The sequence below is a fragment of the Peromyscus californicus genome, unplaced genomic scaffold (genome assembly GCF_007827085.1).
Source record: "Peromyscus californicus insignis strain IS unplaced genomic scaffold, ASM782708v3 Scaffold_6__1_contigs__length_162567912, whole genome shotgun sequence".
Taxonomy (NCBI): domain Eukaryota; kingdom Metazoa; phylum Chordata; class Mammalia; order Rodentia; family Cricetidae; genus Peromyscus; species Peromyscus californicus.
In genome coordinates this window covers 82,930,864-82,948,120 of record NW_026294584.1, presented here as the reverse complement: position 1 = coordinate 82,948,120, position 17,257 = coordinate 82,930,864, and the positions used below count along the sequence as shown (strand labels likewise).

The 17,257-nt window shown below is 41.0% G+C and overlaps 1 protein-coding gene and 1 long non-coding RNA gene across 4 annotated transcripts in view; one reads left to right on the top strand and one right to left on the bottom strand.

The window, feature by feature from the left end:
- LOC128099412 (uncharacterized) overlaps positions 1-9,753 on the bottom strand; it is a 45,417-nt gene extending 35,664 nt beyond the window's left edge. The window contains exon 1 of the long non-coding RNA XR_008214510.1: positions 8,577-9,753. This is a non-coding gene — a long non-coding RNA (uncharacterized LOC128099412). The remainder of the gene's footprint in view (positions 1-8,576) is intronic.
- Il12rb2 (interleukin 12 receptor subunit beta 2) overlaps positions 1-17,257 on the top strand; it is an 87,050-nt gene that overhangs the window by 57,543 nt on the left and 12,250 nt on the right. For all 3 annotated transcript variants that reach the window (XM_052721316.1, XM_052721314.1, XM_052721313.1), the window contains exons 11-14: positions 1,825-2,041; positions 9,636-9,836; positions 14,856-14,954; positions 15,044-15,202. In XM_052721316.1, the coding sequence (XP_052577276.1) occupies positions 1,825-2,041; positions 9,636-9,836; positions 14,856-14,954; positions 15,044-15,202 (676 nt within the window). The remainder of the gene's footprint in view (positions 1-1,824; positions 2,042-9,635; positions 9,837-14,855; positions 14,955-15,043; positions 15,203-17,257) is intronic.

Sequence of the window (17,257 nt, the reverse complement as noted above, 5' to 3'; positions counted from 1 at the left end):
CAAGTTCTCCCCACCGAGTTACTCCTCAGAAGTTAACTGCTCACATTGCCCCCCATTCCTGCCAGAAGATGGCTTCCCTGACAAGTGTTTGGTCCATCTATGTTGTTTTTCTCCTTTGATGAAGGCCACGTTTATTAATATGATGTTTGTTAGAACATCAGACTTGAAAAAACATTTGTGTAGCTGGGTGTAGTGGCACGTACCTATAATCCCAGGGGCAGGGGCACTAACAAAAGTTTGAGGTCAGCCTGCTTTATGTAATTAGTTCTAAGCCAGATGGAGCTTCACAGTGAGATCCTGTCTCAAAAAAAAAAAAAAAAAAAAACCGGGGAACATAATAAAAAAGAAGAAAAAAAGCAAATACTTAAGTAACCCTCACAAGAGTCAATGAGATTGATTGTAATGAATGTAATGGACATCTGAAAAGATAACTTCAGGGACTTGCTGAGTATTCTCCCAAGGTTCCACAGCAGCACCGTACACTGGACCTGGCTAAGATCTAGTTTAGGACTCGTGGACCAAAAGTTTCCCCCAACAGACTTGCATTAACTAAGCTCTAGAAGTGGCAATATACAGAGCTGAGAGCTCAATGATTAACTACAGTAAGAATGTAGCTATTGGTCCAATCAGAAGACTTGACTCAGCAAATCAAAACATTCTCTCTCCGGTACTAAATGTCTCAGAATCCAAATTATAATCAGGAAGGCAGCTTATTCACTTAAAGTTAAAGAATTGAAGTGTGCCAGATGTTCATGTCCAAATTCTTCTGATAGATAAACCACATAGGAAACCAAATTATTCAGCCTCTTGGTAATCAAGGAACCAGAACAAGGGCACTTGCTGGTCCTCAGGGGATCTCCCAGTAAACAGTTTCCTGCCGTGAACAAATGGCTGTGCCCAGAAAACTATGCCACTTAAACATGTTAGCCAAGCCTTCTTAATGCAGTAGGCAGGGATGGGCACTGCCAGGGTTAGGCCTCACAACTCTTCAGGTCTGTGCTTGCGCTTGCCATGGCCATTGTACAAAACAAGAGAAAAATAACAGATGCCTAATTGAAGTCCCCAAGGATCATTTTACTAGTTTAGCTCCTGAAAGTGGTAGTTTTGATGTTTTAAGCAGCCTTGCACTTTCTATATTTAAGAAGGCACCCTCACCAGGTGGTAGTGGAACACATCTTTAATCCCAGCATTCAGGAGGCAGAGACAGGTGGATCTCTGAGTCTGGGGTCAGTCTAGGGCGACACAGAGAAACCCTGTCTCAAAAACAAACGAACAACAAGGTACCCTCTCCCTATCCCCCCACCCACGCCCATGCCTTCTCTGAAAGCGTGTCTCTCTGTGAGTCTCTCTCTGCGAATGTGTCTTTCTGTGTGTCCCTCTGAGTGTCTCTGTGACTAGGTCTCTGTGACGTGTCTCTCTCTGAGTATATTTCAGAAGTTTAAAAACAAAAACCCAGAGGAACTGAGTGCCTGTTCCAAGATCTGAGTGATGGTAAATTCGAAGCTCAGAGCCAGCGCTTCTACAGTCAGATTCCACAGTTCTCTCATTAGTTTTATTTACCATGGGTAAGCTTCGTTCTGAAGAAAGAAAAATCAATGTGTTTTGAAGAGTTATCCTTTTAAAGTGTTAACCTTTTAAAAAAAATACTAAATAGAAGGTGTGAGGATGTGAATCACTGAATGAAAGTGTGGAGTGGAGATGGGAAGACATAAATTAAAAACTCACTAAGATAGAGTGACCTGCAGCCGGGACAGGTGGTCTAGGCATTAAGAGCATCCAAGATCTTGTCTGGGAGCAAGGGTATGTGCATATGCTTTCTTGCAGAGTCTGAGTCCATCAGAGGCAAGGGGGGAAATCCTCTGCTATCAGGTGACCTTACAGGAGGTGACAGGGGAAATGACACTGGAGAACAGTACAAATCACACCTCCTGGACTGGGGTCATTCCTGGAACTGGGGCTTGGACTGCATCCGTGTCTGCAGCCAATTCGAAAGGCACTTCTGCGCCCACTCGAATTACCATCGTGGACCTGTGCGGCACCGGTAAGTACCCAGTCGCCTTAACACTGCCCGTGGGAAACTGTCTCCCTCACCTTTTGTCTCTGGCAGCTGCAGGCCAGAGTCTGGTGTGAGTAGCCAAGAGTTTACACTTTGGAGTCAACAGCTCTCTTTTCCTGTTACCCTGGGGATGACCTTGAGCAAGTGAATTAAAATGAACCCTCTGTGCTTCAATTTCTTTCTAAGATGGAAATTATAGTTACTGTCTTCCAAATCACTATAAGATTATAATCTTACATATAAGTGTTGGAAAACATTACTCTAATGTAACTTTACTAATTAGACTAACTTTTACAGATTCAATAATAATATACATTGTTAAATTCTAGACAAAAAATTTAGACTTATATTTAAAAGCTGAGTATTAAAATGAAATTCTGACCTTAGTGAAACTGTGATAAAATTTTCTTTATTACATACATTTAAATATGTATCTAATTGTCTTCAGTAAAATAATCCCAACTAGATGTAAAGTCTCACATTTATAATCATATCTTCTAAAATTATCTCCTCAAAGAAAAGACCATAATTAGCTAAGAAAATGGATCTTATGCTATGTCTCAAGGTCTGAACTATTAAAAAAAAAGTCTAAGCAAGATAAAACACTGTAATTGGACCCTCTCTTATAACTTAGGGTCATAATGTTGTATATACATGAGTCCAGCAATCATCAATTTGAAGAAATTTCTGACAAAAGATTGTTGTTTTTAAGATTTATTTATTATTTTATGTGTATAGGTCTTTTGCCAGCATGGATGTCTATGTACCATTTGCATGCAGTGTCTATGGAGGCTGGAAGAGGGCATCAGATCCCCTAGAAACAGGGTTACTAATGGTTGTGAGCCGCCATGTGGGTGCTGAGACCCATCGAACATGGGTCCTCTGGAAGAACAGCCAGTGCTTTTAATGGCTGAGTCATCTCTCCAGTCCTAAAACATTATTGTTTTAGATGCACCATTAAATCTTGGTTATATTTTAAGAGCACATGATGAAAACAGCTAGAAGAAAATACCAGTAAACGTGGGTATCACCTCAATTTAGCCTCTGAGTTAGGAATTGCTCCTCAGAGTCAAGTCGGACTACTGTGGCTCATTTGCCCTCTAAGTAAAGGAGATTCACAGACAGATAGCTCCGGGTGGTGACATCAGCACTCCAAGCTCCTCTCTCTTTCCGCTGCCGACGTTGACGTTCACCCTCACATGGAAATGGCCCAAAAGGCTGCGAGAGCTCTAGCTGCTTCTCTGTAGGCAGCAGAACAGAGAGGAGGCAGAAGGGAGTGACCCCAGTCTGCAGGAGTCTCTAAAAACCTATTAATTAATTAGTGGTAGATGTGATAGTGCACACCTGTAACCCAAACAGGAGGTCTAGGCAAGATGTTTGCAAGCTAGAAGCCAGTGTAGGCTCTGTAGTAAGATGCTGTCTCAAAAAGAAGAAAAAATGCAAGCAAAGCTTAAAATGCAAATAAGAGCTTAAATATATATATATATATATATGTATCATATATATTATACAATTGTGTGATTATATATCACATTTTAGTATAAAGAGAGTTGATATTGCCTATATGTCTATGTTAATCTTTTTAAATTAATTTTTAATTAATCTATACTTTTTTTTTCAAATACATGGGATATCGAGGATATGAACACACAACTCAAAAAAAGAAACTATGAGAGCCCAGCCTGTATACAGACTGAGCTATAGCTCAGAGAGTGCTTTATAATATACACAAGACCCTAAGTTTGACCCCCATTGCATCTCCATGACCCCACCCACCAATTATGAGAGGAGCAATAAAGATATGAAAATGTTTAACTTAGCTAGCAATTAATGAGATGTAAATTTTGAAAAAGCATGGAAAAATCAAGTCAGTCTGACAGAATGAGAAGAATGAGTGTGCTCCAATTCGGTGAAACTGTTTTTGTGTGTTGTTCGTAGGTATGTAAATCAGTACAACTTTCTGGAAAACTATTTGGCAATATATAAAAAATGCTAAATATGATCATGCCTTTTGTCCATAGAATTTCACAAGTCAATATGTATTGTCAGGCCAGGTGTGTTGTTTCCTGCCTGTAATCTCAGCATTCAAGGCCAGTCTGGGCTACATAGTGAATTCCAGACCAGCCTGGGATACAGAGTGAGACTAACCTCAAAAATAAATAAGACGAAAAGAAGAAAGGGAGGGAGGGAGGGAGGGAGGGAGGAAGGAAGGAAGGAAGGAAGGAAGGAGAAGTGTATCTTCAGGAAATAATAGCATAAATATTAGAAATGTAAATGCAGATGTTTGTTGAATAACTGCTTGGGGGCTGGAGAGATGGCTCAGCAGGTAAAGGACTTGCCCCAAGCCTGATAACCCGAGTTCAATCCCCACGATACTACAAGGTAGAAGGAGAGAACTGACTCCCTCAACTTGTCCTCTGACCTTCAAACCTGTGCTGTGGTACACACATATGCACAAGTAAATAAATAAATATTATGTTTTGTAAAAAAAAAATTTTTCTTGAAGCAGTATAACACTATAGCTGACCTAAATGTCCAATAGAGAACAGACTCTTAAATACGTCTGACCTTTGCCTGTCTTAATCACACATAGCATGCCATTAACTATTCAGTGGGAAGATTTACATTACAAGCAACAAAGTAGTCTTTGAAAGTATACATGGTCCCAGCATTTGGGAGGCAGAGGCAAGCAGAACCTCATGAGTTCAAAGCCAGCCTGGTCCACACAGGGAACTCTAGGCCATTCAGGAATACATAGAGAGACACCTCACACACACACCAATAAATAAATAAATAAATAAATAAATACATAAATACATAAATACATAAATACATAAATAAATACATAAATAGATAAGTAAATAAATAAATAAGTAAATAAATAAATAAGTAAATAAATAAATAAATAATTTTTTTTAAAAGATATATATTGGATAATTCCATTTAAATCTATATTTATATGAGCAGATTTTTTTCTATAGTTAAAAACACAGGTCGGGCGGTGGTGGCGCACGCCTTTAATCCCAGCACTCGGGAGGCAGAGCCAGGCGGATCTCTGTGAGTTCGAGGCCAGCCTGGACTACAGAGTGAGATCCAGGAAAGGCGCAAAGCTACACAGAGAAACCCTGTCTCGAAAAACCAAAAAAAAAAAAAAAAAAAAAAAAAAAACACAAAGACTAGTAGAAGCCATGTAAATATTAGCAGGGATCATCTTTGCCTCATATGAATTACAGGTTATTTTTCTTCAACCCCCCCAAACACACTTTTTGGTACATTCTTTCCTTTAAAAAATCTTTTTTAAGATGGGCATCGTGATCCATGCCTTTAATCCCAGCTCTTAGAAGGATCTCTGAACCAACCCAATCTACAGAGCGAGATCCAATACAGCCAGAGCACCACGGAGAAAACTTGCCTTGAAAAACCAAAAAGAATAAATAAGTATTTTATTTTATGTTTTCCATTTATTGATTTAGCATGTGTGTTTATGTTCATGTCACAGTGTGCCTGTAGGTCAGAGGACAACTTTGGGGAGTAAGTTCCCTGCTTCTACCAAGTGATCCTAGGGATCAAACTCAGCTTAACAGCCAGCATCCTGCATGCTTAGCCATCCTACAACCTCCTGGTTATTTTTTTTAATATTTCTTCTCTGTGGATAAGTATTACACATAGACTTTTTAAAGACTTATTTTTATTTCACTTGAATATGTGTTTTGCCTATGTAAAACATTCATATATATGCACACCCCAAGGGACAGACACACATACAGATACAGTCAGATAGACACCATTCACACACGGAGACACACACAGTACATACAGACACATACAAGTCATGCAGCAGACAGACACAGAGACACATTCAGCTCATGTGACAGACACACACAAAACTCACAAAACAGACAGACACACAGGGACAGACAGAGGACAGAAGACAGAGAACATGAAGTAGAGAATTCAAATCTGTTCTCTTGGTTAAATGACTCCAAGAGGAAGTGTTTTATTTCTTTCGATACTGATGCATTACTGGTGACTTAAAGTGAACCACTAATGAGAATAATCCGAGCAATCCGAGATCAGACATCCAGTAAGCAACAGAGCAGAATAGAAAAGGTCGCCTCCTTTCTCTTAGGTGGTACCTTACAAGCATCAGAACGCCACAGAGTGGTTCTCGGGAAACAAGGAGATAGGATATTCTGATTGAAGTAATTTTGTTTTGTTTTTGTTTTCTGACACAAGGGCTCACTCTGTAGCCCAACCTGTCCTTGAACTCACAGAGCTCCACCTGCTTCTGCCTCCCAAGTGCTGGGATTAAAGGTGTGCATCACCATGCCTGACATAAAGGGATGATTCTGGAAGGTGACTGAGAGAAGGTGCATTATTAGCAGGGTCCTGAAGGGAAGAATGCGGTCTGGCAGACATCCTAGAGAAGGAAATTCCAGACTGGTGCCTGGCAAGAACAGCGACCTAGAGGTTGAAGGAGTACTGAAAGGTGCAAGCTGATTTGCTTGGCAAATTCCGGATAAAGTAGAGATGAAAAGGGCTTTTTGGAGATTTTAGCACAACCTCAGACAAAGAGTCTTGCAAACTGTAGCACTCAGTATCTATGGAATGAATAAATTTCATTCTAAAAAAAAATACCCTTGGGGGGGGGCTGGAGAGATGGCTCAGAGGTTAAGAGCACTGGCTGGTCTTTCAGAGGTCCTGAGTTCAAGTCCCAGCATCCACATGGTGGCTCACGACCACCTACAATAAGATATGGTGCCCACTTCTGGCCTGCAGTCATACATGCAGACAGAACACTGTATACATAATAAATAAATAAATTAATTAATTAATTAATTTAAAAAAATACCCTCAGGCTGACAAGATGAGTCGCAGGAAAGGGCTTATGCTGCCAAGCCTGACGACCTGAGCTCTAGGCCTGAGATCACATGGTGAAAGGAGAGACCCAGCTCCTGCAAGGTGTCCTCTCACCTCCATGCATATGCTTCGACACTAGCGTGTAAGTACACACACACACACACACACACACACACACACACACACACACACACACACAAAATAAAACACACACATAAAATAAAGGCAGCCACAGTAACCATTTTGAAAACGAAAGCTACCTTACTCCCACCTCTATGCTTTTTAAAATATGCCCAGGCACAAACTACTTTACAACTGAACCCTGAAAAAATACATAACCTTATTTTATTAAAGTTCCTATAGAAAATAGAAAACAAGGAAAGCTGTCCAATCTGTTTTATGGGATAAATTGTTTTATGATCAATTTTATTTTATTAATAAAGGCAAATAAAGACAGTACAGGAAAGATTATTGTTTAAATCATTTGTGCATACAGACACAAAATCTAAATTAATTATTGGCAATTTAAATCTATATAGACGTATATTAAAAATTAGTGCCAATAGTTCCAACTTCCAGGTAAGCATATACAGCATTTGAAAATTATTACTCTGTCCTCAAACAAGTAAAGAATAGACAAACTAAAAAGGCAATAATCCTCTTCCTCCTCCCTCCCTCCTTCCTGACCCCCACTGCAGATAGAAATAAATGTCTGCACATAGGAAACTTCTTTTGTTGTCATTAAGTGCCTTTTGCTTTATAGTTTTCTATTGTTCTTCAAGTAAATGCTTCATTCTTAGGGTATGAAGGCTTTTTTTTCTAGCTAGTAATATTTCTACTTGTAACTGGAGGGCTAGCATAAAATATCTTTCTTTCCTTTCTACTTAAGAAGAATTTTTCTGCTATTTTTATTAGTGTATATTCATAGGTTTCATTGTGACATTTTCATACATATTTACCATGTACTTTCACCATACTCTTCCCATTACCCAATTCTTCTTTTACCCATCAGAGAAGTAAAACCCCAGGGAAGCCACTACCCCCAGAATTGAAAGGAAAAGCGAATATCTAAGGACCAGCAGGTGAGGTATGTCTGTGCAGTTTACCACACAGACTCACAGGCCCTGGAAATCATAAAGAAATAATAGCATTTCCCTTTTAAAAAATAACCCTTTTAGCTTATACTTTGGACTGAAAACCTAAGCATAAGAAGCAGAAGTAAAGGCCAATAGAAGACAATGTAGTTGAATGTGTTTATAGCCCCAGGGTGGTGGAATTTTACAAACAAGACTCAAAATCAAAACTGAGGTAAATTTACCAGCACCACTGTAGATAACAAAGTTGTCAGAGAACTAACTGACTGTATTGAGAGTAGAAAACTGAAAAGTAATTAGGATCATCAGAGCTACCTGTCAATCATAAAAAGGCAGACTCACAGAGAAAAATGAGCCAAGTCCACAAATTGTCACAGAAGGAAGGTCAATGAGAAGCTTGGCCTTATGAAACCACAAACATGAAAATCAAACCTCTAATCACATATCATTTTATGTATATCAAATTGATAAACATAGAAAGTAGGGAAATACAAAGTGTAGGTGAAGTGAGAGTCCTCCGGCTAGCTACTTTTGGCGAAGTGTCAACATGCTGTTAATTTTTTTACCTTCTGGGCATGTGTCCAGCGCCTTCCTCAGGCTGGGCAAGAGCTTCACCCTCCTCTCATCCATCTGTTTTGGAGATCAAGCAGAAGGACACTCCCTAAGCAAGCAGTTTGGCGCATGTTCATCCAGAATGGTCTTGGATGTGCACAAGAGGGACTGCAGAGACCGGTCACTGTGTCTTTGTGTCAGCACACTCCTGCTGGCCACTGGAAAGCAGATGAGAAAAGGGTGTAGGCAGAAGTGTGAGGGAGTGAGCTAGGTTTACAGAGAAGGAGGATGAATCTATCCCAGAAACAGAAAGCTAAGCGAAAAGGTTTGACAAAATAATCCGTTGTGTAAAAACATAACAGCCAAGCAAAGGGTCATACTACATTTCAGTGATACATTTCCGTCTAAGGAGACAGATGGGAGGTCATTAAAAGGGTGTATATTACATTTAACGGAGTAAGCACTTTGAGGAAATGAAGTAAGTGAAGACAAAGAGGAAATAAATCCACAAAGAAAGCTACACAGGATTATAGGACAAGCTGCTGAGGCTAATCCTCCATGAACTGAAAAGCATAAACTTAATCCTTGACCTGGAAGTCCCAAAAGAGAGATTGATGGTTTCTAAGACTGAGCTGGGATAAGCTGTCGTGTGTGTGTGTGTGTGTGTGTGTGTGTGTGTGTGTGTGTGTGTGTGTGTGTTCATGCATGAACAGATGCATGTGTGCATATATAGGCACAGGATAACCTTAGGTAGATGTCATTCCTCAGGCACTATCTACCTTGTTTTTTGTTTGTTGTTGTAAAAAAAAAAAAAAAAAAAAAAGGTCTCTCACTGGCTGGAGCTTGCTAAGTAGGCTAGTCTGCCTGGCTGGAGATGCCCAGGGATCTTCCTGGCCCACTTCCCCAGGACTAGGAGTACCAACGTGCACCACCATGCCAACCACGTCTAGCCCAGTGGGATATGGGGACTGAACCCGTGTCCTCAAACACTTGACCGACTGAGATGTCCCCCCAGTTCCTGTTTTCATCTTTATCCATTCTCATTTTGTCCTTCCTCTTCCTCACCCCCAAAGGGTTGCTGGCTCCTTCCCGGGTATCTGCAAGGTCAGCGGACATGAACAACATTGTGGTGACCTGGCAGCCTCCCCGGAAAGCTGCCTCTGCTGTTCAGGAGTTCATAGTGGAGTGGAGGGCTCTACAGCCAGGAAACACCAGGAGGTCTCCCCCACACTGGTTGCGGATCCCTCCCTACAACATGTCTGCTCTGATTTCAGGTACCTCACTGCTCACGTTCCTTCTAGAGAGCCACCAAGTTCCTTTTTTTTTTTTTTTTTGGTGTGCTGGCTAGTTTTGTGTCAACCCGATAACAAGAGTTATCTGAGAAGAGGAAACCACAATGGAGAAAATGCCTCCATAAGATTGGCCTGTAGGCAAGACTATGTCTAAACAATTGATGAGGGAGGTCCTATCCCACAGAGGGTGGTGGCACCCCTGGGCATGTGGTTCTGGTTGCTATAAGAAAGCAGGCTGAGCAAGCTGTAGGGAGCAAGCTAATGAGCAGCATTTCTTCATGGCCTCTGCGTCAGATACTGCTTCAAGAATCACACCTTGAGTCCTGCCCTGACTTCCAAGGATGGCAGAGTACAAGCTATAATAAGATGGAGTAGGCCCTTTCCTCTCCGTGTTGCCTTTGGCCATGGTGTTTTATCACAGTAATAGAAACCCTAAGACATGTGGGGAGATTTCAGGAAATTTTGCCTTCAGTTACAGAGGGTTACATGGTACACTACAATCCTAAACAGTGGGAACCTGGAGTCCATCAAGACTGCCCTGTAAGGCAGATGTGGTGGTGCATGCCCTTAATCCCAGCACTTGGGAGGCAGAGGCAGGCAAATTTCTGTGAGTTCAAGGCCAGACTGGCCTATATAGTGAATTCCAGAACAGTAAAAGCTATATAGTGAGACTTTGTCTTGAAAAAGCAAAGACTGTCCTTAGGACTAATTTGAGGACCAACTAACTGAAGAAGTCTTATGTTTATGGAATAACTATGTCCCCTAGCACCATACCCAGTAAGATGAAATAATAATTGAACCAAATAAGCATGGCAGAAACCTAAATTAACTTGTCGATGTAACAAATACCTTTATCTTTGCAAAGTCATTTAACTCAAAATAATTTTGTGCATTGAGTCATTATTTTAAACCCATGATACAGATAACAAAACCAGGAGATTCTCATTCCCAATCCTGCTATTTGTCATTTGAACTATTATATCATAATTGGGATCTCTATTCCTAAGTGAGGTTTCTGTCGGGGGTTGCAATAAAGTGAGAGAAAGTCTCTGAAAACATATTAAAAGGACTAGAGAACCTAATGTCATATTAAATGTAAGCTCAGCATTGTGGCTCACAGTCTGGCTATACAGACAACCTACGCAGGTCTGAGTCATGGCTCCCTCACTAACACTTGTGAGATCTTAGGCAGATTTCTGCTATGCCCCTCTTTTCTCATCTGAGTGGTGATGAGGACTGACTGCATTAATATATGGAAGATGTTCTGAACAGTGCTTAGCATATTTCAAGTACTGAATAATATAGCGAACAAGTGATTATTATTAAATGTGTCAGAAATAAGAACTGAATAGGTTTACAAGCTCCAAACATTAAACTATGTTATTGTTCCACCATGAAAATCATTCCACCTCTCCAGAGGGATGTATACAATCTGCTTAAGATAAGCTTTACTTGGAGAAAAATGTATTATACAATAACATATGAGCTGGTCCTTAAATGTGTGCTTCTATGACCTGCCTGCCCAAACTTTAATGGGTTACGATCTCCTTACTAACCCTTAAGGAGGAGGCCAAGTAAAGTGAGTATCCAGAAAAAGAAAAGCAAGACACAGAGAATCTAGAACTTTTCATTTGGAAACCATTTAGCCCATAGAAGAGATTTTAGAAGGGATGAGGCAGCAGTTTGATTATTGTTGCTGGTTTCAATATATGTATACATCCAAAAGTATGTGTGTATTTCCTTGGTTGCTCAAGAAAGCAAGATTCAAATCCTGGAGTGAAATGGTAAGAAAAGAAAGCATCAAGTTTTGGTGTTGTTTGAAATAGGGTCTCACTCTAGTCCTGACTGCCATAGAACTCACAGAGACCCTCCTGCCTCTGACTGCTGAGTGGTGGAATTGAAGGCTTGTATTCATTACTACACCCCAGAAGGAGGCATCAAATTTGAGAGCAGCTTTGTGACTTTCTTCTGGGATAGCTGGAGGCTTTGCAGTAGTACCAGTCTCCCTGGAGGGTGAGGGGGGTGATATCACACCCACCAAATTAAATGGCATACAGATAGGAAAAGCAGTAATTCATCTGTGAGGTAATATCAAAATTCATCCCTCATGGACAATTTGAACCTTGCCTTTCTTTTGGAAATCAGATAATTCTATACAAATACCATAAAGTAGATGACAAGCATGCTCTCCATACTTAGTAAAATAAAATATTCTGAGTCACTTTTGAATTATGCATTTGAATAAAACCAACTTAATAAAGTTACAAAATAACTGATTATGATTGTTCTGCCACTTGGGAAATATTTTAGTTTGCTATCACTTTCTGTTGAATTGAAAATTTCACTAATTCACGAATTCAAATGTTATTCCTAATGCCACTGGATCCTTACAAGCTTTTTCTTACTCTGGCTGTATGGACAGTGTCAGATGTCCTGGAATGAGTCAGAATAAACCTGATTCCTAGACTGTGGGACAGTGGAACTAGAGACTACCAGCCCCATCCTGTCTGTCCACTGTATCTCAGTGTCTGGAAGTTTTCCCAAGACCTAGGGTAGCTGTGTCCCTCACAAGTTAGTCTTGGTATGTACAGAATGACTCTTGGGTACATTATTCATGGAAGAGTTGCTTATATTCTCCCACACCTGACGTGAAACTAAATCTCTGCAGAGAAAAAAAAAAAGTCTGTAGATTAGCTTATAAACAAAGACAAGGCCTTTGCCCAAGGGTGTTGAGCATATAGGTCAGCATAGTAACATGAAATGAGCTTGGAAACTGGGCCATATTGCAAAGGAAATGAGAGTCTTCCGCTGGTGGGCTTCCTCCACTGAAGGTTCTTAAAGTGGGGAATAGATACCCATGGGGGGGGGGGGGGGGGGGGCAGGGAGTGTTCATACAAAATGATCCAAAAAAAAATGTGTCTCCTTAAGGCCAAAATCAGTAAAAAGTTTGCTAGGAATGTCAATGAAGATGCACAGCCACATATCTTTCCTCCTTGACTAAGGGCAGGCAATTCACAAGGGGAAAAAAAACCCAGCTTCTGATCAGTATAGTAGTGCCCTCACTCACATTTTGCTTTGCAAGGCTCATCAGGAACTCACAGATCTCCACACGGCAGTGGGTGGGTTGGCTCTTCTCAAGACATGAGACAGGAAAGTAAACCAAACACGGAAATGAGAGCCACTTGCCAGACCCTTCCCAAGAAAGTGTGATTCCATACCCTCTGTCGCCTTCAGCATGGATCCCATGGCCCTCTACAGACTAAGGTGGCAAGTGTCTTCTCCACTTTCTCTGGTTTATGAACTCAAGTTGGCACCCACTCTCATGTGAATCTGATCTTGTCAGGCTCGCTTCCAACAATGGTTGTGTAATGATTTAATGGGCTTTCATGTAAACACACACACACACACACACACACACACACACACACACACACACACACACAAATTTAATCAATAATTGTGTGAGGTAAAATTCCTCTGCACCCCAAAAAGACATTAAGTCCTAGTCAATTATCAGAGTGGAGGTACCCAAGTAAGCCATCAGGCAGCATTAAGCACCTGATACTGTAGTTACCTAGTGAGAATCATCTCTCTCGTGCCTTCAAGATTTGGAGTTTAGGAGCTAGAGATAGCTCAAAAGTTAAGAGCACTTCCTGCTCTCCCAAAGGAACCATATCAGGCAGCTTACAACAGCCTGCAACTCTAGCTCTAAGGGATCTGATGCCTTTCTTATTCTGGTTTCCTTGGATACACCAAGCCACCCCCCATCCCCACCCCCCCCACCCCCCACCCCCACACACACACAAAACTAAAAATAAGCTGGGGTGGGGAGATTTGGAATTTGTGGGGGGGTGTTTTTGGGTTTTTTTGGTTTTTTTGTTTTGTTTTGTTTTGTTTTGTTGGTTTTTTTGAGACAGGGTTCTCTGTGTAGCTTTGGAGCCCTTCCTGGAAGGGCTCCATTCTGTAGCCCAGGCTGGCCTTGAACTCACAGAGGTCCACCTGCTTCTGCCTCCTGAGTGTTGGGATTAAAGGTGTGCACCACCACCACCCGGCAAATTTGGGAATTGTTTGGTTGGATGGTTTGGTTTGGTTTTTCAAGACAGGGTTTCTCTGTGTAGCCCTAGCTATACTGGAACTCACTTTGTAGACCAGGCTAGCCTCAAACTCACAGGGACCCATCTGCCTCTGCCTCCCCAGTGCTGGGATTAAAGGTGTGTGCTACCAGGCCCAGCAAGATTTGGAATTTTAAAGGCACATCATGGGCAGTGTTATAAGGACTTTACCATCCTTCACAGGCAGTACAATAAGGACTTTGGGTGGGAAAGAGGCACTGACTTTTCCTCATGACTGACAAAAAATTGCAGAATATAGCATTTCAAAGCTAGAAAGGAGCATTAACATTCCTGGAAATCACCAATATTTGAGGCTGTAAGACAACTGAGATCTAACTGGAGAGGAGTCGAGAGCAGGAACCAGGGGCTGGCTTGCACTGCATATACCCCTTAGTCACAAACCAGTGTGCCATATGAAAGCCACTGAGGTGCTATGCCTGCAAAAATCCAATAACTCCATATAAACAAGTGACTCATCTGTAGAATCCAATATTCGGTATGCTTGTATGGATATGTTTAAATCCTCATTAGAGCTTTTTAAAGGCCTTTATCTCCTTTTTAAGAGCAGCTACTCTGGTCACTTAAATGAAGAAACTAGACATAGTAATGTATGTCTGAACTCTTGGCCTACGAAGGCTGAGGCAGGGCGACTGCTGTGGATTTGAAGACAGTTTGGGCTACACAGAAAGAATTTATTACAAAAATAAATAAAATCCCTTATGTTTCCTGGAAGTGGTACCTAGAAGCTTGCATCATGGACATAAGATGCTGGGAAATTCTAACTTAGGCCATCCCTTTATTCTCAGTCCAGACTGCTCTTCAATCTTCAAACTAAAGAAAACTAAAAATGACTTAGATGCAGGTATTAACATGACTTTTTCTCGTGCAGAGAACATCTGTCCCTACACCTGTTATGAAATCTGGGTGCATGCACTGTCAGAGGACCAAGGGGGTTGCAGCTCCACCCTGGGTGACTCCAGCCACAAAGGTGACCTTTAGGATCTTTCACTCAAGCTTCGTTCGGTTAGTGGTTTGGATTTGGAGGGTGACAGAAACCTCTTGTGTCCTTTTCCCCAGCACCACTGACTGGCCCTCAGATCACTGACATCATAGAGAAAAAGGAGAGCCTTTTGATTTCCTGGTCCCATATCCCAGTCCAGGAGTCAGTGGGCTGTATCCTCCATTACAGAATATACTGGAAAGAACGAAACTCGACTGTGCAGCCTGAGCTCTGTGGTATGTGTGAAAACCAAGTGCTGTGGGGCCTCCTGTTTAGATATTGGAAAAGCACAGATTAGGCATGTCTCCACTCTACACAAGTGCTAGCACTAAGTCAGCACTTGTGAAATGAGCTGAATTATGAAAAATAAAACACACTTAAATGCACACATGAAAAGTTATTGAATATGTGTTACATGCTAAGCAAACTGTTAAAAATACAGAAATGAAATGAGTGGACTAGGTTCTCACAGCGCCTGCTCACAAAGACCAAACTAGGATAGCTAAGGCAAGACAAGGTGGGCCTGGGCTACACAGTGAGACTCTGTCTCAAAGCAGATGACAAATAATAACACTTGTGTATTTGTTGAACTGGTTAAAAAAAAAAAAAACATAAAGACAGGTAAAAGGTAAAAAGAAATCCAGTTTTACAACCCAAAACTCCTGGGTTAGCATGAGTTTTTAAACAAGAGGAATATGACACTCAAGAAAGTTCAGACTTATAATGTCATTGATGATGTTGATTGTCAAAGTAGAGCTGGCAATTTAATGAAACAGTTAAGGCACTTCAGTGCTAATCATATACGTCCTCGAGGCTCAAAACATTCAGGCACTTCTTAACTCTTCACATTTGTAATTATCATATTATTTTCTTCTTGGAATAGATAAAATACAGCACAATTTAGATAACTTTTTATGACCTATAATTGTTCTATAGCTGGAAAAGCAAACACAATTACAATAAATTCTGGCTGCAGCATTATCTCAAATGGTTTCATGAATCATTCCTTCAAGTAACTAGTCACTTGAGTTCTGCTCTTCAGATCTTTGATCTAATCAGAACTGCTTTGTTTTTATTTTTGTTGTTTCTTGGGTTGGCCCTCTCTGTTTCATAAGCAGTTGGCTTTCTTTCAAGAGCATTTGTTAGAAAGAAGGGGCATTTTCATCCCTTCATTGGAATTATTGGCTCAGAAATATAAGACTACTTGAGTGGTAGGCTCCAGAGTGTTGCCACGGGAGAGCTTTTTGCCTAGGAACCTTAAGAAGAGTTGTCTTCTCTGTTGACCTTTCTCTCAGTTATGACTCTCACTGTTAATTTTTACATTAGTTCTGAGAGAAAATAAAAGTTCTCAGGCTGCTCTGTGTATATTCCTCTGGGGGGAAAATAACGCACACACAAAAATGTGCTTGGGATCTTTTTTTATAGGACCTGCACTTTCGATGATCTTTCCACATCTATCTCTGTGAGTTGATTCATTCTTAATTAACAGCTCTGTAGACTTTCTGTCATTTGTTAGCTAATCTGTCACCAGGCCTGTCAGAGTAAGACAGTTCTGAGGCCTCCTGAAGGCTGGTCAATCAACTGGCCTTTTCATGGGGTATTTGGGATCCTTCCTGTAATATTTGCCCCAGAAATGATTTTCCTTTTGGCAAAATTTAAGCCAATGCCTATTTACAACCACAAAGATCAGTGTGGTTAAGTTGGTCCTTGTAGCTGTTGCTGTAGATGTTGAAAATAACCTACTATATTTTCTCACAGATCTGATGCATGTAGAGCCTACACAAGGGTATTTTTAAATAAGCTAAAAGGCAAGATTCACAGTCTGATTTTTTACTAGTCTAGATTAAATTCCCACTTATTCCAGTAAGCACACATTAGTGACTAAGCCCCATTCCCTATCCTCACAGCCTTCAGTGTGCAGAGGAACTAGAAAAGTCTAGTGGTATTTACTCCACCCATGACCTTGGGCTATAGGGTGCATTGTACAAGAGATGGCTCTATGGTTAAGAGCACTGACTGATGTTCCAGAGGACCCAGGTTCAGTTCCCAGACCTGCTGGTGTCTGATCATGCCAGAGTTAAAGAACATGTGACCCTTCTCCCTCTCCTTTTAAGAGGTTGTGTACGGACAGGAAACACCACCTCCTTCAGGCCCTACAGCCCAAGGTCATGGGCGGAGCAAATACCACTACATTACTCAGTCCCCAAGTGCAATGCAAACGCATGTGGAAGTATCAGTTCTTTGTCACTACACTAGCTTTACAGGGACAGGTGAGGTGAAGAATTAAGAGT